Source organism: Colobus angolensis, unplaced genomic scaffold (assembly GCF_000951035.1).
Source record: "Colobus angolensis palliatus isolate OR3802 unplaced genomic scaffold, Cang.pa_1.0 Scaffold83, whole genome shotgun sequence".
In the NCBI taxonomy this organism is placed as follows: domain Eukaryota; kingdom Metazoa; phylum Chordata; class Mammalia; order Primates; family Cercopithecidae; genus Colobus; species Colobus angolensis.
In genome coordinates this window covers 608277-630442 of record NW_012122154.1, presented here as the reverse complement: position 1 = coordinate 630442, position 22166 = coordinate 608277, and the positions used below count along the sequence as shown (strand labels likewise).

The 22166-nt window shown below is 48.6% G+C and overlaps 2 protein-coding genes across 6 annotated transcripts in view; one reads left to right on the top strand and one right to left on the bottom strand.

The window, feature by feature from the left end:
• The window catches only part of CNTNAP1 (contactin associated protein 1), a 22363-nt gene extending 15647 nt beyond the window's left edge, over positions 1-6716 (top strand). The window contains exon 24 of the mRNA XM_011929690.1: positions 5359-6716. Coding sequence (XP_011785080.1) covers positions 5359-5639 — 281 coding nt within the window. The 3' untranslated portion in view covers positions 5640-6716. The remainder of the gene's footprint in view (positions 1-5358) is intronic.
• A 281-nt stretch (positions 6717-6997) lies between these two features.
• EZH1 (enhancer of zeste 1 polycomb repressive complex 2 subunit) overlaps positions 6998-22166 on the bottom strand; it is a 57648-nt gene continuing 42479 nt past the window's right edge. For all 5 annotated transcript variants that reach the window (XM_011929683.1, XM_011929684.1, XM_011929682.1 and 2 more), the window contains 11 exons: positions 20504-20684; positions 19573-19769; positions 16900-16991; positions 15913-15953; positions 14973-15098; positions 12691-12869; positions 11774-11869; positions 11289-11370; positions 10427-10507; positions 9600-9684; positions 6998-9318 (listed from right to left, as the gene is read on the bottom strand). In XM_011929683.1, the coding sequence (XP_011785073.1) occupies positions 9258-9318; positions 9600-9684; positions 10427-10507; positions 11289-11370; positions 11774-11869; positions 12691-12869; positions 14973-15098; positions 15913-15953; positions 16900-16991; positions 19573-19769; positions 20504-20684 (1221 nt within the window). In that variant the 3' untranslated portion in view covers positions 6998-9257. The remainder of the gene's footprint in view (positions 9319-9599; positions 9685-10426; positions 10508-11288; positions 11371-11773; positions 11870-12690; positions 12870-14972; positions 15099-15912; positions 15954-16899; positions 16992-19572; positions 19770-20503; positions 20685-22166) is intronic.

Here is a 22166-nt window from a genome sequence, read left to right as displayed (position 1 = left end):
GTGTGTGTGTGTGTGTGTGTGTGTGTGTGTATACAGGTGAAATCCCAAAGAGTGTGTGTATGTGTGTATACAGATGAAATCCCAAAGTATGTATGTGTGTGTGTATATAGGTGAGATCCCAAAGATCGGCCCTGAATTGTCCCTTTTCTTCCTTTCAGTTTTGTTGGCCTTTCTGCTGCTAGGGCCGGTGGGAATATTGGTGCGTGCGTGCATGCGCGTGTGTGTGCGTGTCTGTGTGTATATAGGTGAAATCCCAAAGATCTGAATTGTCCCTTTTCTTCCTTTCAGTTTTGTTGGCCTTTCTGCTGCTAGGGCCGGTGGGAATATTGGTGCGTGCGTGCATGCGCGTGTGTGTGCGTGTCTGTGTGTATATAGGTGAAATCCCAAAGATCTGAATTGTCCCTTTTCTTCCTTTCAGTTTTGTTGGCCTTTCTGCTGCTAGGGCCGGTGGGAATATTGGTGCGTGCGTGCATGCGCGTGTGTGTGCGTGTCTGTGTGTATATAGGTGAAATCCCAAAGATCTGAATTGTCCCTTTTCTTCCTTTCAGTTTTGTTGGCCTTTCTGCTGCTAGGGCCGGTGGGAATATTGGTGCGTGCGTGCATGCGCGTGTGTGTGCGTGTCTGTGTGTATATAGGTGAAATCCCAAAGATCTGAATTGTCCCTTTTCTTCCTTTCAGTTTTGTTGGCCTTTCTGCTGCTAGGGCCGGTGGGAATATTGGTGCGTGCGTGCATGCGCGTGTGTGTGCGTGTCTGTGTGTATATAGGTGAAATCCCAAAGATCTGAATTGTCCCTTTTCTTCCTTTCAGTTTTGTTGGCCTTTCTGCTGCTAGGGCCGGTGGGAATATTGGTGCGTGCGTGCATGCGCGTGTGTGTGCGTGTCTGTGTGTATATAGGTGAAATCCCAAAGATCTGAATTGTCCCTTTTCTTCCTTTCAGTTTTGTTGGCCTTTCTGCTGCTAGGGCCGGTGGGAATATTGGTGCGTGCGTGCATGCGCGTGTGTGTGCGTGTCTGTGTGTATATAGGTGAAATCCCAAAGATCTGAATTGTCCCTTTTCTTCCTTTCAGTTTTGTTGGCCTTTCTGCTGCTAGGGCCGGTGGGAATATTGGTGCGTGCGTGCATGCGCGTGTGTGTGCGTGTCTGTGTGTATATAGGTGAAATCCCAAAGATCTGAATTGTCCCTTTTCTTCCTTTCAGTTTTGTTGGCCTTTCTGCTGCTAGGGCCGGTGGGAATATTGGTGCGTGCGTGCATGCGCGTGTGTGTGCGTGTCTGTGTGTATATAGGTGAAATCCCAAAGATCTGAATTGTCCCTTTTCTTCCTTTCAGTTTTGTTGGCCTTTCTGCTGCTAGGGCCGGTGGGAATATTGGTGCGTGCGTGCATGCGCGTGTGTGTGCGTGTCTGTGTGTATATAGGTGAAATCCCAAAGATCTGAATTGTCCCTTTTCTTCCTTTCAGTTTTGTTGGCCTTTCTGCTGCTAGGGCCGGTGGGAATATTGGTGCGTGCGTGCATGCGCGTGTGTGTGCGTGTCTGTGTGTATATAGGTGAAATCCCAAAGATCTGAATTGTCCCTTTTCTTCCTTTCAGTTTTGTTGGCCTTTCTGCTGCTAGGGCCGGTGGGAATATTGGTGCGTGCGTGCATGCGCGTGTGTGTGCGTGTCTGTGTGTATATAGGTGAAATCCCAAAGATCTGAATTGTCCCTTTTCTTCCTTTCAGTTTTGTTGGCCTTTCTGCTGCTAGGGCCGGTGGGAATATTGGTGCGTGCGTGCATGCGCGTGTGTGTGCGTGTCTGTGTGTATATAGGTGAAATCCCAAAGATCTGAATTGTCCCTTTTCTTCCTTTCAGTTTTGTTGGCCTTTCTGCTGCTAGGGCCGGTGGGAATATTGGTGCGTGCGTGCATGCGCGTGTGTGTGCGTGTCTGTGTGTATATAGGTGAAATCCCAAAGATCTGAATTGTCCCTTTTCTTCCTTTCAGTTTTGTTGGCCTTTCTGCTGCTAGGGCCGGTGGGAATATTGGTGCGTGCGTGCATGCGCGTGTGTGTGCGTGTCTGTGTGTATATAGGTGAAATCCCAAAGATCTGAATTGTCCCTTTTCTTCCTTTCAGTTTTGTTGGCCTTTCTGCTGCTAGGGCCGGTGGGAATATTGGTGCGTGCGTGCATGCGCGTGTGTGTGCGTGTCTGTGTGTATATAGGTGAAATCCCAAAGATCTGAATTGTCCCTTTTCTTCCTTTCAGTTTTGTTGGCCTTTCTGCTGCTAGGGCCGGTGGGAATATTGGTGCGTGCGTGCATGCGCGTGTGTGTGCGTGTCTGTGTGTATATAGGTGAAATCCCAAAGATCTGAATTGTCCCTTTTCTTCCTTTCAGTTTTGTTGGCCTTTCTGCTGCTAGGGCCGGTGGGAATATTGGTGCGTGCGTGCATGCGCGTGTGTGTGCGTGTCTGTGTGTATATAGGTGAAATCCCAAAGATCTGAATTGTCCCTTTTCTTCCTTTCAGTTTTGTTGGCCTTTCTGCTGCTAGGGCCGGTGGGAATATTGGTGCGTGCGTGCATGCGCGTGTGTGTGCGTGTCTGTGTGTATATAGGTGAAATCCCAAAGATCTGAATTGTCCCTTTTCTTCCTTTCAGTTTTGTTGGCCTTTCTGCTGCTAGGGCCGGTGGGAATATTGGTGCGTGCGTGCATGCGCGTGTGTGTGCGTGTCTGTGTGTATATAGGTGAAATCCCAAAGATCTGAATTGTCCCTTTTCTTCCTTTCAGTTTTGTTGGCCTTTCTGCTGCTAGGGCCGGTGGGAATATTGGTGCGTGCGTGCATGCGCGTGTGTGTGCGTGTCTGTGTGTATATAGGTGAAATCCCAAAGATCTGAATTGTCCCTTTTCTTCCTTTCAGTTTTGTTGGCCTTTCTGCTGCTAGGGCCGGTGGGAATATTGGTGCGTGCGTGCATGCGCGTGTGTGTGCGTGTCTGTGTGTATATAGGTGAAATCCCAAAGATCTGAATTGTCCCTTTTCTTCCTTTCAGTTTTGTTGGCCTTTCTGCTGCTAGGGCCGGTGGGAATATTGGTGCGTGCGTGCATGCGCGTGTGTGTGCGTGTCTGTGTGTATATAGGTGAAATCCCAAAGATCTGAATTGTCCCTTTTCTTCCTTTCAGTTTTGTTGGCCTTTCTGCTGCTAGGGCCGGTGGGAATATTGGTGCGTGCGTGCATGCGCGTGTGTGTGCGTGTCTGTGTGTATATAGGTGAAATCCCAAAGATCTGAATTGTCCCTTTTCTTCCTTTCAGTTTTGTTGGCCTTTCTGCTGCTAGGGCCGGTGGGAATATTGGTGCGTGCGTGCATGCGCGTGTGTGTGCGTGTCTGTGTGTATATAGGTGAAATCCCAAAGATCTGAATTGTCCCTTTTCTTCCTTTCAGTTTTGTTGGCCTTTCTGCTGCTAGGGCCGGTGGGAATATTGGTGCGTGCGTGCATGCGCGTGTGTGTGCGTGTCTGTGTGTATATAGGTGAAATCCCAAAGATCTGAATTGTCCCTTTTCTTCCTTTCAGTTTTGTTGGCCTTTCTGCTGCTAGGGCCGGTGGGAATATTGGTGCGTGCGTGCATGCGCGTGTGTGTGCGTGTCTGTGTGTATATAGGTGAAATCCCAAAGATCTGAATTGTCCCTTTTCTTCCTTTCAGTTTTGTTGGCCTTTCTGCTGCTAGGGCCGGTGGGAATATTGGTGCGTGCGTGCATGCGCGTGTGTGTGCGTGTCTGTGTGTATATAGGTGAAATCCCAAAGATCTGAATTGTCCCTTTTCTTCCTTTCAGTTTTGTTGGCCTTTCTGCTGCTAGGGCCGGTGGGAATATTGGTGCGTGCGTGCATGCGCGTGTGTGTGCGTGTCTGTGTGTATATAGGTGAAATCCCAAAGATCTGAATTGTCCCTTTTCTTCCTTTCAGTTTTGTTGGCCTTTCTGCTGCTAGGGCCGGTGGGAATATTGGTGCGTGCGTGCATGCGCGTGTGTGTGCGTGTCTGTGTGTATATAGGTGAAATCCCAAAGATCTGAATTGTCCCTTTTCTTCCTTTCAGTTTTGTTGGCCTTTCTGCTGCTAGGGCCGGTGGGAATATTGGTGCGTGCGTGCATGCGCGTGTGTGTGCGTGTCTGTGTGTATATAGGTGAAATCCCAAAGATCTGAATTGTCCCTTTTCTTCCTTTCAGTTTTGTTGGCCTTTCTGCTGCTAGGGCCGGTGGGAATATTGGTGCGTGCGTGCATGCGCGTGTGTGTGCGTGTCTGTGTGTATATAGGTGAAATCCCAAAGATCTGAATTGTCCCTTTTCTTCCTTTCAGTTTTGTTGGCCTTTCTGCTGCTAGGGCCGGTGGGAATATTGGTGCGTGCGTGCATGCGCGTGTGTGTGCGTGTCTGTGTGTATATAGGTGAAATCCCAAAGATCTGAATTGTCCCTTTTCTTCCTTTCAGTTTTGTTGGCCTTTCTGCTGCTAGGGCCGGTGGGAATATTGGTGCGTGCGTGCATGCGCGTGTGTGTGCGTGTCTGTGTGTATATAGGTGAAATCCCAAAGATCTGAATTGTCCCTTTTCTTCCTTTCAGTTTTGTTGGCCTTTCTGCTGCTAGGGCCGGTGGGAATATTGGTGCGTGCGTGCATGCGCGTGTGTGTGCGTGTCTGTGTGTATATAGGTGAAATCCCAAAGATCTGAATTGTCCCTTTTCTTCCTTTCAGTTTTGTTGGCCTTTCTGCTGCTAGGGCCGGTGGGAATATTGGTGCGTGCGTGCATGCGCGTGTGTGTGCGTGTCTGTGTGTATATAGGTGAAATCCCAAAGATCTGAATTGTCCCTTTTCTTCCTTTCAGTTTTGTTGGCCTTTCTGCTGCTAGGGCCGGTGGGAATATTGGTGCGTGCGTGCATGCGCGTGTGTGTGCGTGTCTGTGTGTATATAGGTGAAATCCCAAAGATCTGAATTGTCCCTTTTCTTCCTTTCAGTTTTGTTGGCCTTTCTGCTGCTAGGGCCGGTGGGAATATTGGTGCGTGCGTGCATGCGCGTGTGTGTGCGTGTCTGTGTGTATATAGGTGAAATCCCAAAGATCTGAATTGTCCCTTTTCTTCCTTTCAGTTTTGTTGGCCTTTCTGCTGCTAGGGCCGGTGGGAATATTGGTGCGTGCGTGCATGCGCGTGTGTGTGCGTGTCTGTGTGTATATAGGTGAAATCCCAAAGATCTGAATTGTCCCTTTTCTTCCTTTCAGTTTTGTTGGCCTTTCTGCTGCTAGGGCCGGTGGGAATATTGGTGCGTGCGTGCATGCGCGTGTGTGTGCGTGTCTGTGTGTATATAGGTGAAATCCCAAAGATCTGAATTGTCCCTTTTCTTCCTTTCAGTTTTGGTGGCCTTTCTGCTGCTGGGGCTGGTGGGAATGTTGGTGCTCTTCTATCTGCAAAATCATCGCTACAAGGGCTCCTACCATACCAACGAGCCCAAAGCTGCCCACGAGTACCATCCTGGCAGCAAACCTCCCCTACCCACTTCAGGCCCTGCCCAGGCGCCCACCCCTACACCAGCTCCCACCCAAGCTCCAGCCTCAGCCCCAGCCCCAGCCCCAGCCCCTGGCCCTCGGGATCAGAACCTACCCCAGATCCTGGAGGAATCCAGGTCTGAATGAGTCAGAAGGGCTTCTGGGACCAATTCCAACTCCTCTGAAATTCCCCAAGTCCTGCCTCTCCCCCACCCTATCAGGGACATTTGGCTCCTCTTAGCTGGTTCTGCTCATCCAGAGGATACCCCCATGCCCCCGCCAAGTTTGGTGGGCAGAGCTATAGATGGGACCCAAGGGAGTGGCTGAGCCTCACTGCCTAAACCAATGCCCTGCTCATCCCTGTTTCCCCAGGCTCCTGGCTGTTTGCCCCAAAGGAGAAGTCTTGTGGGGTTGACATAGGTCCTTCCTGCCATCTCTGTCCCAGCTGCTGTCAGGGATTAACAACAGTGTAGGGGAGATTAACTGCCTCCCTTCCAATAGACACTATCAGCAGGGACAGATGTGTGGGAGTGCAGGGCTGCAGAGGGTATGGGGGGAGGAGGCTGCTAAACCCTATCCCCCAGCCTCCCCCCTGCCCTGAAGATGATCTTCCATCTGCTTCCACTCAGCTGGGGGCTCGAGAGGGCTTGATGGCTGTCCCCTGCCTCCCTCCTTTTGTTTTTTACACAGAGACCAAGAGGCCTCAGTTTAGCACCTTAGTACCTCCGCTGCTTCACTTGCTTTAGCCAAAGCCATAAAAAACCTGCAACGTAGAGAAAATAATGCAGATACCCTGATTAGCCAGCCCTCTACTCCTCCACCCTTTTCCAGGATATGCAACGGCCTTGGTGCCTGTCCAAAGGCTTTGCCCCCTCCAGTGCATGAGGAGCCCTCTTTCCTCCGCTCAGAGATGCTGCTTCATTTACCCAGGAGGTCATATTCTTTATATGTATTTTTTGTTGCAAAGTCTCTCTCTAGAGAAACTATATATATTATTCGAATTTTTAAAGTATTTGTTTATATATAAAAGAAAAGCTCACTTGGCCGCGCTGTCCTGTGCTGTGCTGTGCCCACAGTCTGTAGTTTGCCTCTCCTGTGTTGGAAGTCTCATGAGTCCTGCTGGTCACTCACCAGCCTGGTCCGGCCTCCACTCTGAAGCAGGGTTGAGCCTGCTGTGCTCTCAGACACGGAGCCGCTCCAATAAAGCAGAGTGGCAGAGCCCCAGTCTGTGTGTGGTAGCTGGCGTCGTGGTTAGGGGATAAGTGGGATGATTTTAAGGGAACTAACCTGAGGGCTCAGGAATTCCTAGAAGGAGCTCTCAGAATCCTTGCATCACCTTCCAGGGGCTTGACTGACTGGCTCTTGCCAGACCCCCCATCTCCCCCTTTGCCAGATCTCGGTGGGTAACTGGGGATCAGAATGCTGATGCTTTGGCCCGACCTGCTCCTGGACCCCATCCCTGGATCCTTCCAGCCCCAAAGCACACAGTACACAGCTTGCCAAAATGGATTCTAACACTTTATTCAGATAAGAGGTCACAAGCCACAGGACTTTTAAAGTGCGTGAAATTTACTGGCAATGAAGCCGCATGTATACCAGGCTCCCCCAGTCCCCACCACCTTGCCCCATCCATCATGACGTGGTGGGGAGGGGTTGAGACCCATCTTTAAAAGTGGGGGACAGCAGGGACAAAGGATGGGAAACTGGAGGAACAGGAGTATTCATGAACTGAAGCTGGGACAGGAGGAGACTGACCACAGTGATTCTGCTCACTGAGGGAAGGGTAGGGTCAGTCTAGTCTCTCAAAGGCTGGTGAAGTTTTTTTTCACCTATTCCTCATGGCCAGCCCCTGGCATTTCAAACAGACCTAACTCCTCCTCTTCATCTTTCTCTGGTTTTCTCCTCTATGAGTGATTTGGAGCCCACAGTCCAGCTTGAGGGTATCCCTGATATGCACAATGAATACAAACCACGGCAGATGCAGATTTCAGGATCATGCTGGGGCCTGGCCTATTTGGGTGGGAAGAGCTTTCTGTCAGGAGTTGCCGACTGCGGGATGCATGTGTGCCCTCCAGTGTGGTGAGTGAGAGCGAGCGTGTGAGTGTGTGTGCATGTCTCACACCAAACCCTAAGAGGCAGCTGGGTCAGGGGGAACCCCACTTCTTCCTTCATGGGACAACCAGTGGAGTGGGAAGAAGGGGGGCTGTGAGTCTCAGAAAGAAGGAAGAAGCCTGCTCCCTACTATAACACTCCCAGGCCAATCTATACCTGCCCGCGCCCTTTCTACCCAGCACACTATTCCTTGTTCCCAGCCAGCCTGGCACACCTGCCATGGACACAGGGCAGCTCTTGCTGGCCCCACTCACATGAAATTCTGTGTGAAGCTCGCTCCTCTGCCTCTCCCAGGAGATGAGACAGGACTGGAAGAGAATATCCCGCTCTCTCTTCTTCCCCCTCCCTCAGGAGTGGGATTTGGGCAGGGACCCTAGAGACCTTAGCCCAAACTCTACCCCAATCTCTAGACCTTCTAAAATACATGGTTAAAGTGCTTTGCTCTGCATGAATCCCAGAGAGGGTGGCACCACAGCCTGGAACAGGTGGTCTACCTGCTTCTTCTCCCACTTTACATACCCTCCACCAGTATGTCCTGCACACGGGATGCCAGCCTAAACACGTGCAATTTAGCCCCTCACCCAACTCAGAACACATATTCCAACTCACCCTTTCTAAACAGCAGGCACTACAGACAGGAAAGCAGATTACACCAATCTTTCTCCTCTCTAGTCCAGGCCTGTGCCCGCCTACCCTGAAGAGATAAGCAACACTGGCCGTTGGGCCTTGCCTCTATGGGGAATGGAAGGCCTGAAAACACCCACAAATCCAGTGAGCCAGGGTGCTCACACCTGCCAGGCACACCCCTAATGCTTCTTCAATAGCAGCATAATGCCTGCCTGCAGCTGCTAAGCCAGAACTTTGGAGGAGCTGGGCACTTGCGTCTGCTCCCAGGAATCTGAAAACACTTCTCCACCTATCTCCAGAGTACACAGAGAAGGCTTTCTCAAAGCCTCCTGGGCCCAAGCATAGCAGTTTAACTACTATCATCTGGCTGGTTCGCCCTCTCTGGCCAAGGAAGGATGGCATAGCTTTCCTTCCCCAAGCCTTGAATGCCTGTATTTAGAACCCACTCTTTCAGTTTGAGCCCTGCCACAAGGGAGGAGGTAGTAAGGTGACCCGTCTACCTCTGAGTTCAGTCAGTGCTGCCTGCCAGGCTCACCTCTAACCCAGACCACTTGTAGGGTCCAGGGACCACGCTTCACTTAGCCTGTCCTCTCCAGGTCTTAGGATCACAGAGGTTTGCCTGCACCCCAATGACATAAGGACGCCTGATGGGGAAAGCTACAATTACAGGCTAGTGCTTGCGGGGAACTGCCTAAGTTGATTCCTGAGGCCCACAACCTGGGGAGCCGACATGAAGTCACACATAAGTCATCTACTCCAGCCTGTGCTCATTTCCTCTGAGGCCAGCGAAAGTCTCCCATTTCTGCAACTCTCTCCTGGGAGATCAAGCCCTAGCTGCCTCTGTCTCCCTTCTCATTGAGACAGTTTTGTGCCCACTTGACATGGCAGAGGCCTCACTACAGAGGGAGTGGGTGGGGGGTTTCTCAGTGTGGGAGACACAGTGCAGGAGACTCGAGCAGCAGTGGTGTGAGCATGAAAGCCAAGACAGTGCCGCTACCATAAATGCTGCCATGGGGCCTGGGAGGGCTAAAGGACGTCGGTCTCCCTCTCGATCCCCACGTACTTGAGAGCATCAGCTTGGCTGTACCTGTCCCAGAGCAGGGAGGAGGAACCAGGTTACTCTCATGACTTTTGTGATTGAAAAGGCAGAGTCCCCTTCCGTTTCACTTCCCCTCCCACTCCTTAACGGCTGTTTACAATGGTCCCACTTCTGAGGCAAGGCACCAGGTATCAGAACAAGGGACACAGCCTTGTTCACCGGGAGACTCTCCTCCATGCCCATTACCCTCCCTGAGCCTCCAAATCTATTCCAACGCCACTCTTTCCAGTTCCAGGGCCACAACCCAAGGACCATTACTGGCACCTCACCTGTAATCAAAGAAGAGCTCTTCACCAGCTTGAATTGCCCTCTTGGCAAAGATCCCAATCCGATGGTCTCCATTCACCATGACCACTGCAAGCAGGATAAACCCAAGGCTAGGTTCCTACCCAACTTCAAGTCAATAACCAGTAGGCTTCTGGGTTGATTTTCTCCAAATTCCCAGTGAAAACATGAATTAAGTGGAATTACAAAGTAGTCAATACGGTAGTTGCCTCTAGGCTTTTAGATCTGTTATTATGGCAGAAAAATTATCATTATTATTATTAGTGGGTTTTTTTTTTTTTTGAGACAGAGTCTTGCTCTGTTGCCCAGGCTGGAGTGCAGTGGCATGATCTTGGCCACTGCAACCTCCGCCTCCAGGGTTCAAGTGATTCTTGTGCCTCAGCCACCTGAGTGTGCATACCACCACACCCAGCTGATTTTTGTATTTTTAGTAGAGATGGGGTTTCACCATGTTGGCCAGGCTGGTCTTGAACTCCTGGCTTCAAGTCATCCACCTGCCTCGGCCTCCCAAAGTGCTGGGATTACAAGCATGAGCCACCGCACCCAGCCTATTATTATTTGGTGAGATGGGTCTCACTATGTTGCTCAGGCTGGTTAAATCATGTTTGTGGGAAAGTGTTTACGATGTATTCACTGAAAAAAGCAGATTATAAAACTAAGATTGAGAGGGGCCTAAAATGATCCCAGACATTAATCATGATTATCTTTGGACAAAAAATAGCACAGCTATGGAAAAGGTTCAACAACGGATGGAAATCACATTAAAGAGGCATCCATCGCCCGCCCCACCTCCCAGGTCACTGGGACTCACCTTTGGCATAACAGTTGGGATTCACTGAATGATTTGCAAATCGAATTTTGTTTCCTTTCCGAGTAGCATCCACCACAAAATCTGTATAAAGTAAAGTAAATCAAGGAAAACCATGAGCACGCTGGCAACTCCACAGCTTCTCAGCCTGAATTTAAAATCAATTAAATAGTAACAAACACTTTAGTCTGATGGGAATTTTGAAGCCCAGTGTGCTAACAGAAGCAGAGGAAAGCATGCAGCCTCAGAATTCAGCCTTGTGTGGGAGCTCTCCTTTTGGGTCCCCCCTCTTTGAATTATGGATCTTCTCATCTACCAGGCAGGGAGATTTCTCAGGTAAAGGCGCTCAGTGCTCCTATTACGAACAGAACCCAGAAATGGAGGTTCTTCCAAAGCAAGGGCACTGTGGCCTGTGGGATCCCCGAGTGTGATCCTGCCCCCTTGCTCTGTGCATCTGCTGGAAGATTTGGAGCTGATCTACATTTGGACTACAGCAAGGACGATCTGGTAGAAAGACCACCTTGGGGCTGGGTGCAGTGGCTCACTCCTGTAATCCCAGCACTTTGGGAGGCCGAGGCGGGTGGATCACTTGAGGCCAGGAGTTCGATACCAGCCTGGCCAACATGGTGGAAATCCAGTCTCTACTAAAAATACAAAAAAATTAGCTGGGCATGGTGGCGGGTGCTTGTAGTCCCAGCTACTCAGGAGGCTGAGGCAGGAGAATCACTTGAAACCAGGAGGCAGAGGTTGCAGTGAGTCAAGATCATGCCACTGCACTCCAGCCTGGGCAACAGAGCAAGACTCCGTCTCAAAAAAAGGGAAAAAAAAAAAGACTACCTTGGAACAAGACAAAGAGACTTCATACCATTATTGAGGTTGAAGAGGAAGCTGGACATGTATTTGTCATAGACCTTTCCGCGACGATCAGCCTCGTCCTGAGAAATGAGCTAGAGAGATAGACAAATAACAAATAGGAGTATCAGGCTGCCTGCTCAGGGCGCGGTGCCCTGTCCCAAGAAAGGGCTGAGTGGTGTCTCACATGGGTGCTTACTGAGTATCACGAAGCGAACCATAAGACAGCAAGCTCAAGTTATGCTGTTCCAATTCCCACCCAGGCCGACCAGTTTGAAGGCTGAAGACAGCCCCCCTCATCTCGTGTCTGGAGTTGCCAAAGAGTTGAACAGTGGTTTCAGTACTGCAAACGGTTCTGTGGGATCTCCCTCAAGAGGCCATGTGAGAACACAGCTGAGTTATTTAGAGATTAATTCAAAGAAGCCTGGCCCACAGAAAATCAGAGTTTCTCATCAGTCTCCCCTGAGTAAGAATGTGGGCCAAAACTATAGCACTCACCTCACCACAGTATTCAGAAATGAATTCATTCTTCTGCACAGACTCCTTTATGAAGGTGCCCCATCCAGCCACATCTGAGGGGGCCAGCAGCAGGTGCTGGGGAAGAGGGGGCCAAGTCTCAGACTACAGGGTGTGCATGAGTAGGGGGTGTGTGCTGGATGTGCACGTGTGTGGTAGGGGTGGGGTGGAAAGAACCAGTAACTGTTAAGAGGATCTGAAAGCAGAAAAACGTCGAAGCCATTCTGTTCTGCTTGGGGGAGAAAAGAAAATGGGAAGTGGTGATGAACGGAAATAGGATATCTCTTCCCCTATCCATGGAGCCCTCCTGAGCCTTAGTCTGTAGGAATTCACTGCGATGTGTGAGGTAAACATAGACGTCACCAAAGGTGCATACACCTCTCAGCTCCTTTTTGTCTGGCCAGTTCAAGGAGCCACTTTTCTTTCTTTTTTGGAGATGGAATCTCACTCTGTCCCAGGCTGGAGTGCAGTGATGTGATCTCAGCTCACTGCAACCTCTACCTTCTGGGTTCAACGATTCTCCTACCTCAGCCTTCTGAGTAGCTGAGATTATAGGCGTGCACCACCATGCCTGGCTAATTTTTATATTTTTAGTACAGACAGGGTTTCACCATGTTGGCCAGGCTGTTCTCGAACTCTTGACCTCATGATTCGCCAGCCTCGGCCTCCCAAAGTGCTGGGATTACAGGTGTGAGCCACCGCACCTGGCCAGGAACCACTTTTCTAAACCCTACTGGGACTGAAGCCTTTATTAATTCAGTAAATATGTGTCTTTTAGGATTTATCAAGCACTTTCACATATAAAGCCTCAAAAGAACCAGTGGAAAGTGAATGCTTGGGACCGTTCCTTCCTTCTCCCTCCATTTTATCTGCTGTGGGATCCTGAGGAAAGGCCTCACCTTCTTGAGGCCACGCTGGATGCTGCAGTTTTTACAGGAAACCACCTTGCAGTCCCAGTGCTCTGAGGCCCCACAGGTGAGACACAGGTCAGGGTCACATTCTCGCACTGCCAGATAGCAAGGACATTGCTTGGTATTGCACTGAGTCTTACAGCGACAGCCAGGGAAACGATTCTGACCTGGGAAGGGAAGACAGGTAAGTCTTAGAAGGGAAATAAGCTAATACTGGGGCTTGTGGTTGACTCAAGGGACAGCAAAGGAGTGATTTTTTTGTGTTCAAGGATGTTTGGCAAAATAAGAGGAAGCTCCCTCCCCAATAATCAAATACACAAGTTTTGTCCATAGAGAACTGAGTGCTTCAAACATTCATGCCTTTCAGTCAAAAAAGCAGGTGTGTGGTCAGGCATGGTGGCTCATGCCTGTAATCCCAGCAGTTTGGGAGGCCAAGGCAGGAGAATCACCTCAGCCCAGGAGTTCAAGACCAGGCTGGGCAACATAGGGAGACCCTGTCTCCACAAAAATTTTTTAAAAAATAGCCAGGTGTAGTGGCACATGCCTGCAGTTCCAGCCTTGATGGATGTGGGGGGATGAATTGCTTGAGCCAGGGAGGTTGAGGCTGCAGTGAGCCATAATTGTGCCACTGCTCTCCATTCTGAGCAACAGAGCTGAGATCCTGTCTCAAACAAATTTAAAAAATAAAAAAAAAGCAGGTATAATAATAAAAAAAAAAAGCAGGTATAATAGTAAGTGTCCCCTAGAGATTTCACCAACAAACTTCTCCCTCCTGCTGAGGTGGAGAGTACCCCAGAGAAAATGAAATCAGTGCTTTTTACTGGCAAAATGTCACCATCAAAACAAGTATCATTTTGAGAACAGAATGCATCCGTTCTATGCCATCCTTCTCCACCCACTGTCCAACCCAGCACAACCACTTCTCTGCTGCGGCTAAGATCACTATCTGCTATGGGTTAGGAGGTATTTCCTCCAGCAAAACCGCCTGGGCACCAAGTTCTGCAAGCTCTGGGGACTGCCATCAAACTGCTCAGCTTTGAGTTGGGAAGGGCACGGTGGGATAAGAAGTGAAAGATAAGTACCCGGATGTCTCTGCTGACATTCAGGCCCCGTCTTCTACCTGATATTAAAACTCCAGCTATTAAATGAAAATAGACATACACAGAATCACAAACAGAAAATATCTGAATTAAAAGAAAAATTTAGGCCGGGCGCGGTGGCTCAAGCCTGTAATCCCAGCACTTTGGGAGGCCGAGACGGGCGGATCACGAGGTCAGGAGATCGAGACCATCCTGGCTAACATGGTGAAACCCCGTCTCTACTAAAAAATACAAAAAACTAGCCGGGCGAGGTGGCGGGCGCCTGTAGTCCCAGCTACTCGGGAGGCTGAGGCAGGAGAATGGCGTAAACCCGGGAGGCGGAGCTTGCAGTGAGCTGAGATCCGGCCACTGCACTCCAGCCCGGGTGACAGAGCGAGACTCCGTCTCAAAAAAAAAAAAAAAGAAAAAAAAAATTTTTTTTAAACAGTATCCAGAAAAGGGAAACTGGGGCTTTAACCTAAAAAAAAAAAAAAGAATCCCACATTTCTTTTCTTTTTGAGACAGAGTCTTGTCCTGTTGCCCAGGCTGGAGTGCAGTGGCACAATCTTGGCTCACTGCAGCCTCTGTTCCCTGGGTTCAAGCGATTCTTGTGCCTCAGCCTCCCAAGTAGCTGGGACTACAGGCATACACCACCATGTCTGGCTAATTTTTGTATTTTTAATAGAGATGGGGTTTTGCCATGTTGGCCAGGCTGGTCTTGACTCCTGATCTCAAGTGATCCGCCCGCCCAAAGTGCTGGGATTACAGGCAAGAGCCACCACGCCTGGACTAATTTTTTTTATTTTTAGTAGAGATGGGGTTTTGCCATGTTGGCCAGGCTGGTCTTGAACTCCTGACCTCAGGTGATCTGCTCACCCAAAGTGCTGGGATTACAGGCGTGAGTGGCTGCGCCTGCTGCACCCCCCATTTCTTAATTCTCCCCTAGAAGACAAAGTTGGGAAAGTATCTGATTTCTGTGTAATTGCTGCTTTTACAATTATGAACCTAAACGTTTTCCAGAAATGACTTTTCCAGATCTCAGGCACCTATTTCATTTGTAGAATCCCTAAAACACAGCAAAGAGAATATCAGAAGGCTCATAAGTAGTAAAGGGCACAGGAATGGGGCAAGCCTAGGGCACACTGGTGCTGACTGTTTTGGTAGATTATAGGGAAGACGCAGCACACTTACAGTCTGGGTTGCACTGGCAGAACTTCTCACAGAAATTCTGAGTCATGATGCAGGGGCAGGTGCTGTCACAGGGGCGGTCTGGGTGGTCACAGGGTTGGTAGTTGTACACTTGTGTGGAAGAGTTATCTAGGAGAGAGAACAGAAGAAGACGCTGCTGTGACCATACACTCCAGCTATCTTCCCTCCCAAGTGTCCAGCTGCCCTGATTCAGAGGAGGCTGGTCCTAACAATCTCCTTGGACACACATTTAACACCTGAAGTGAGAAGACAGGAATGACTGTTATTCATAAGCTGCAATGGGGTGGTCTGCTTTGTGGGGAGGATGTGGAGATGCTGCAGAGAAGTATCTAGAAGTGCTGTCAGCTCCTTCCTTTGATAGGTGATAGGGAAGCTATTCTAAACATTAAATGAGGTCTGGAACATAGCAAATGACACACTAGAAAAGTCACAGACTGGCCATTGTGCGCATGCCTGTAATCCCAGCGAGGCCAAGGCAGATGGATCATTTGAGGCCAGGAGTTTGAGACCAGCCTGGCCAACATGGTGAAACCCCATCTCTACTAAAAATACAAAAATTAGCCGGGAGTGGTGGTACATGCCTGTAATCCCAGCTACTCGGGAAGCTGAGGCAGGAGAATTGCTTGAACCTGGGAGGCGGAGGTTGCAGTGAGCCGAGATTGTGCCACTGCACTCCAGCCTGGGTGACACAGCAAGGCTCCATCTCAAAAAAAAAAGAAAAATCACTGATCACAAGGCCCCTAATGCTACCTCCTAAGAGGTCTTCTCAGTTGCAGTGGGAGGCTGAGCTGTTCTCAGTTGCTGCAGAGAATTCTGCAATCTGCGGAAGTGGCACAGGGTCAACAAGTGCAGCTGGAGGTGGGGTAGGGTGATGACCACAGGGTAAGGCTGAACTGCTGAAGAATGCCCTGGTAGAACTTACCTTTCTTCAGCTGAATCTTCCTGCAGTGTGCAGCCCACAATCTGAAAAAGACAGGACGGACAGGTCTCAGTCACGGCTCTAGGGAGCTCTGTAAATGCAGGTAAATAACATGACTTGCTCTGAGGGACTGTGTTTGATGACTGGGGAGTATCTTCCCAAACCCCTCAACAAGACGACTTTGGTACACAGAAGCAAGAGTCCATCCTAAATCCAGCTGGCCTGTGCTACAAGATTTAAACTTAAACACAACCCCTCCCAAACGAGCAAATAACATAAAAGAACACAACACAGAAACAAAAGAAAGCCCAAGCCTAGCGGTCTATCATAAAGCTATTGTTTGTCTCCCCATCTCTCCCTTTGTCTTTGTGGAGGTGGACATATGGGGGAGTTTCAAGATGGGGAGGTGGGAAGGCCTTTCAGGAATCTTCTCCCAAAGAACTGAAAGGGAGGAGTCACAGAGATTTCCTTCTGTATCTAGAAGTGGTGTCAGCTCCTTCCTCTGATAGGTGATAGTCATTAGGGAACAGAGCCAGGGTACAGAATTTTTTTAAAAAACTTCTAACCTAAGTAAAGGCTAGCTAGAAGATAGTGTTATTATGTAACTCAGAAAAACAACACAAACCAAACAAATAAATAAACTCTGGTCAGAGTTGAGAAATGGGTAAGGTGGTAACTCAACCAACACGGAGAAATGGCTTCGGAGTGGAGCCATGAGGCTAGCTCATGTCCTATTGGCCAGAGGCTTAAACAGAAAAACAGCCAGTTATGTCATGGTCCACAGCACCTGGGGACAAGCAGAGGGCTGATCCAAGGCACAGACCCTTGGGGAGCACTCAGGAGGCTGGCTGTCAGTCATGTGATGCCAAACTGATGGGCTTACACAGCCTGTGCGGTTGCTAAAGAGGGAGGCAGATGGGAACTCCAAGGGGAGGTCAGAGCACAGGGAACAGCCTGGCTGTAAAACAAAACACTTTGTCCAACCCTTGCCTGTGCTTTCTTTTCTTCTTCTGTGAGGGGTTCATGAGCTCATCTGTTGGCAGCTTCAGGATAAGTGATTCTTTGACTGCAAACTGAAAGACCTGGAAGAGAAATCCAACAGGGCCTGTCACTCCTCGAGCAAGGGGGTCAGGTAAGTGGCCCAACTGGGTGCTGGTCTTGGGAGGGTTCCGAGGAACTCAGGCAGCTGACTGAGCCTCTTGTCAGTCAGGGAGAGACAGAGTGCCATTGGGAGATTGGGTCACTGGCTCTGAAGTTCATTCCTAATTATTTATCCTGACTCAGGAAAGGAGAAATACTGAGCACAGTAACACCACCCCTGGCCAGAAGCTGTCACCTACTCTTTCTACCAAGCCACGGGTAGAAGAGCGGGCTGATTGTGACCAACAGTATCTTCTTTTTAGGAAGGGCAACTCTGCGCCTTGTGTAACTGAGTGTAAGGCAGGACAGGACAGAACAGGAATGGTTTCAGTGGGCTAAATATTAGCTCCCTCTGTTGGTATAAATATGCCAGAGCTTTGGCCATTTCAATAGGATGAGTTTTTTCTCTTAAAGCACTGGTTTTTAGTTTTTCCTTTTCTTTGTTGGGGCTATTGGCCCTTTGGGGGGATCCTTGAAAACTGTAAATATTCTCAGGAAAATACGGACAAGAATATTTTTGCATACAAATCCATAGATGGTTACTTTGAGAACCTGTGACTCAGGGAAATAGGTATGAGCTCCAAAATGAAGCAAAGGGCACTTCAGCTCATGGTTCTTTTTTTTTTTTTAGAGAGAGGGTCTCACACTCTTGGCCAGGCTAGAGTGCAGTGGTGCCATCACAGCTCACTGTAGTCTAGAACTCCCGGGCTCAAGCCATCTTCCCACCTCAGCCTCCTGAGTACTAGGACTACAGGTACATGGCCTTTTTTTTTTTTTTTTTTTTTGTAGAGACAGGGTCTCACTTTGTTGCCCACACTAGTCCTGAAATCCTGGCTTCAAGCGATCCTCCCACCATGGCTTCTCACAGCACTAGAATTCTAGGTGTGAGCCACCTCGCCCAGTCCATGGTTCTATTAATTGTTCTCAGCACAGGAAACATGAAGTAGAGGCCACAGAGTCTCCTCTCAGAAGCTAGGAAGCCAAAGCACTGGGGTTCCTTTCCTACTGGACATGCTGGCCCTGACACCTGCCTCCCTGTCCCTGTTCTTCAGTCTGTCTTCTCACTGTGGTCTTTTCCTGTCTCCGGAGCATCAGTGGCTGCTGTCAACTGTGTTTCTTGTGATGGTATGAGTGAGAAGGGTGAGGTCCAGGCCCAGCTATTGGGGGTGATAATTAGAAAATCTAGTGATGGCCAAAATCTAGTGGTGGCTCACATCTTAATTCCAGCACTTTGGAAGGCTGAGGCAGGTGAATGGCTTGAGCCTAAGTTCAAGATCAGCCTGGGCAACATGGTGAAACCCCGTCTCTACAAAAAATTTAAGAATTAGCTGGGCTTGGGAGGCTGAGGTGGGTCAATCACTTGAAGTCAGGAGTCTGAGACCAGCCTGGCCAACATGGTGAAACCCCATCTCTACTAAAAAAAAATACAAAAATGGCCAAGCACGTTGGCTTACGCCTGTAATCCCCACACTTTGGGATGCCGAGATGGGTGGATCACATGAGGTCAGGAGCTTGAGAGTAGCCTGGCCAACATGTTGAAACCCCATCTCTACTAAAAATACAAAATTAGCCAGGCGTGGTGGTGCATGCCTGTAATCACAGCTACTCGGGAGGCTGTGGCAGGAGAATCACTTGAATCTGGGAGGCGGAGGCTGCAGTGAGCTGAGATCACGCCACTGCACTCCAGCCTGGGCAACAGACCAAGACTCCGTCTCAAAAAAATAAAACAACAAAAAAAAATTAGCTGGGTGTGGTGGCAGACACCTGTAATCTCAGCTACTTGGGAGGATGAGGCAGAAGAGTCACTTGAACTTGGGAGGCGGAATTGCAGTAAGCCAAGATTATGCCACTGCACTCCCGCCTGAGCAACAGAGCGAGATTCTGTCTCAAAACACAACAGCAACAACAACAAAAAAGCAAATTAGCTAGGCACAGTGGCCTGCACCTGTAGTCCCTGCTACTTGGTTGGCTGAGGGGAGAGGATTGCTCGTACCCAGGAAGCAGAGGTTGCAGTGAGCTATGATCATGCCACTGCACTCCAGCCTGGGTGTCAGAGCGAAACCCTGTCTCAAAGATAAAATGAAGAGAATCTAGTGATAGAAAATGTGGAAAATAAAATGACTGAGGAGGCTGGCGGAGTGGTGGAGGGAGCGGCAGCTGCAGCAGTATGCGCACTAAAAGAGCCACAGAAAGACCTGGGATTCCCTTCTAAGAAAAGGGTACACATTTAGAAAGGAGGCTGGAGCCAAAAAACAGAAATAAAAGAGTGCAGGACCCAGAAGCATTAAATAGAGGCCAGACAGAAATGAGCATTCAGCAAGGAGGAGGCGGGTCCCCAAACATCATTAGGCCTGGCACTTGCAGAAGGACCATGTTTGGGAAACTCACAGATGCACAGGCTCATCAGGGACTGAACTTAAGACAACTTCTCTCCAGACACACAGCCTAATAAGATGGCAAAGGGCTGGACAGAGCAACATGTGAAAGGAGGGGCCCATTTGTTCTGCTGCTTTCAGATGGTACCTGCTTGCACGTCTTAGTCCCTAGAAGCCTGGCTATTGAACAGAAGTTGTTGAAGTAGGTGCCATGGAAGACTCGAAAAAGAGATTCTTCAGCCCCAGTCCATTCCACAGGCTCCGAGGGTGCTTCCACTACACAGAGCTGAGGTGGGGCTGGACTAGCCTTCTGTTTTGTGGGAGTCTGACAGCGAGAGTTAGCCTCTGAGAAGGGAAGAAATAACAGAATCAGAAGAAGGTAGAATGCAGTTGTCATCAGTAGTTTGTCACAAACTCAGAAGTACTTCATTCTGCTTTAAAAGGTAGTATAACAGTTAGGAATGAAAATATTCCCTATCTTTAGGTCAGGCATGGTGGCTCACGCCTGTAATCCCCGCATTTTGGGAGGCTGAGATGGGTGGATTCCTTGAGCTCAGGAGTTTAAGACCAGCCTGGGCAACATGGCGAAACCCTGTCTCTACTAAAAAATACAAAAATTAGCCAGGCGGGGTGGCTCATACCTGTAATCCCAGCACTTTAGGAGGCCGAGGCAGGAGGATCACCTGAGGTCAGGAGTTCAAGAACAGCCTGGCCAACATGGCGAAACCCCGTCTTTACTAAAAATATAAAAATTAGCCAGGTGTGGTGGCAGGCGCCCGTAATCCCAGCTACTTGGGAGGCTGAGGCAGGAGAATCACTTGAACCTGGGAGGTGGAGGTTGCAGCGAGCCAAGATAGTGCCACTGCACCTCCAGCCTGGGCGACAGAGCGAGAGACTGTCTCAAAAAAAAAAAAAAGAAAGAAAGAAAAGAAAATATTCCCCATCTTTACTGTTTACAAAACTTGTAGAAAGAATTTATAATTTTTAAGAGGTAGTAAAGTTAAGTGTCAGGCAGTGATCCTGGGTTTACCAGAGTCCTTGTATGGAAAGAAAAAGTCTTCATTTTCTGTTCATCGTACCAGAAGAACTGGAGGCCCAGTCATTGCCTGTGTCCCTGTCACTGTCTCCTTCTTTAGTCTCAGCCACAGCAGAGGCTGAGGCGTTGGAGCAAGAAGCACTGACCATGTGGTGCCTTCTCCGGCGACGACCAGAGCACTTGGAGCGGGGGTTGTGGAGCATGGCATACTCCTTTGCTCCTTCCTGCAGTGGACACATTACAGACAGGAAATAGGAACAGACCCAGAGTCAACATGTTGATCTCATCATCACAAACCTTCATATTTACAACATCTGTGCTTAAATGCAGTAATAGTGTCTTTTCTCTTTCTCTGTACCATATAATAAGTATGATCATGTAACAATGAGAGAGCTGATTAACAAAACTTAAAAACATATTTTTTCACAAAAGAGTTGTCCTATAATCTTTTTTTGTGTGTGTGTGAGACAGGGTCCCTCTCTGTTGCCCAGGCTAGAGTGCAGTGGCCTGTTCATGACTCACTGCAGCCTCAAATTCCTGGGCTCAAGTGATTCCCTTGCCTCAGCCTCTCAAGTAACTAGGCCCACAAGCACATGCCCCCATGCCCAGCTAATGTCCTATAATCTTAAAAAAGATATAATCTATGCATCTGTGTCTTCAATTTTCCTGTGAGTTGTATCTAAAATTAACTTGCGTGTTAGTTATTTGGAATTTGAGAACACATTCTCCTATGGATGAAGAAATGAGATTCAGAGAGGGGAAAAAACTAGCTTGAGAGTATGCAGCTAATAGTTCCAGAGGGGTATAGGAATCAGGGCTCCTTGTCTCCCTAGACCACTATTCTTTCCATTCTACCACACTTTCTCTGTTTCCTTAATAAAATGTGTAATGCTTAATCTGTACAATCTTACTACTTAATTTTGAAACTTCCTCCCAAATCTGTGTATGAAGCTCAGAAGAACATTGTTTCATTATTTTACAGCTATCACCCCCTTTTTAAAAAAATGAAATAATTATCACTCAGCTAGATCATCAATATATTCTCATCAGACTTGGTTTTCAAAGACTTCCTAGCTGTTTCTGAAAACTAAATCTATTTCTACAAAATAAAGGTTTATCTTCCAGGGACATTGTCTAGAGGCACTCAGAATGGTCCAGCATTTGACACACATGTAGGCTTTTCTACAATACAGCCTTTAACAAAACTAGGCTCTCCTGAGCCCCTGGTAATAGAACTGATAACCTTTATACCAAGAGGGTTGGGAAAGCACTGAAATCTGTATGTGGAGTGTGCCCAGCAGACTTCAGGGGGTTTGTGCTATGAGACCTAAAGTTCATATGAGATTGTCCAAAACAAAAAAGCACGTCAGCAGGGCCTGTGGTGTATCTGTGTGTGCTGAATGTATTGGTACAGGAGCAAGTGTGCGCTCCTTATTGAGGAGCAGAAAATTGTTGTGGAAGTGTTGAAGGCACAGAGTCAGAAAACTCAATTTAAAAATGAAGCTTTTTTTGAGTAATAAAATGAAAAAAAAAAACAGGTTAACCATCATTGAGGATATTTGGAATTTGCAATGATATACAGTAGGGCCTAAAGGAAATTCCAAAAGAGAAGTTTTGAAATTAACTGAGCCTGATATTATGTGCCTATGGTGTGTGTGAAGTATACAGTATCACTTATACTATTTTAAACATATATATATATATAT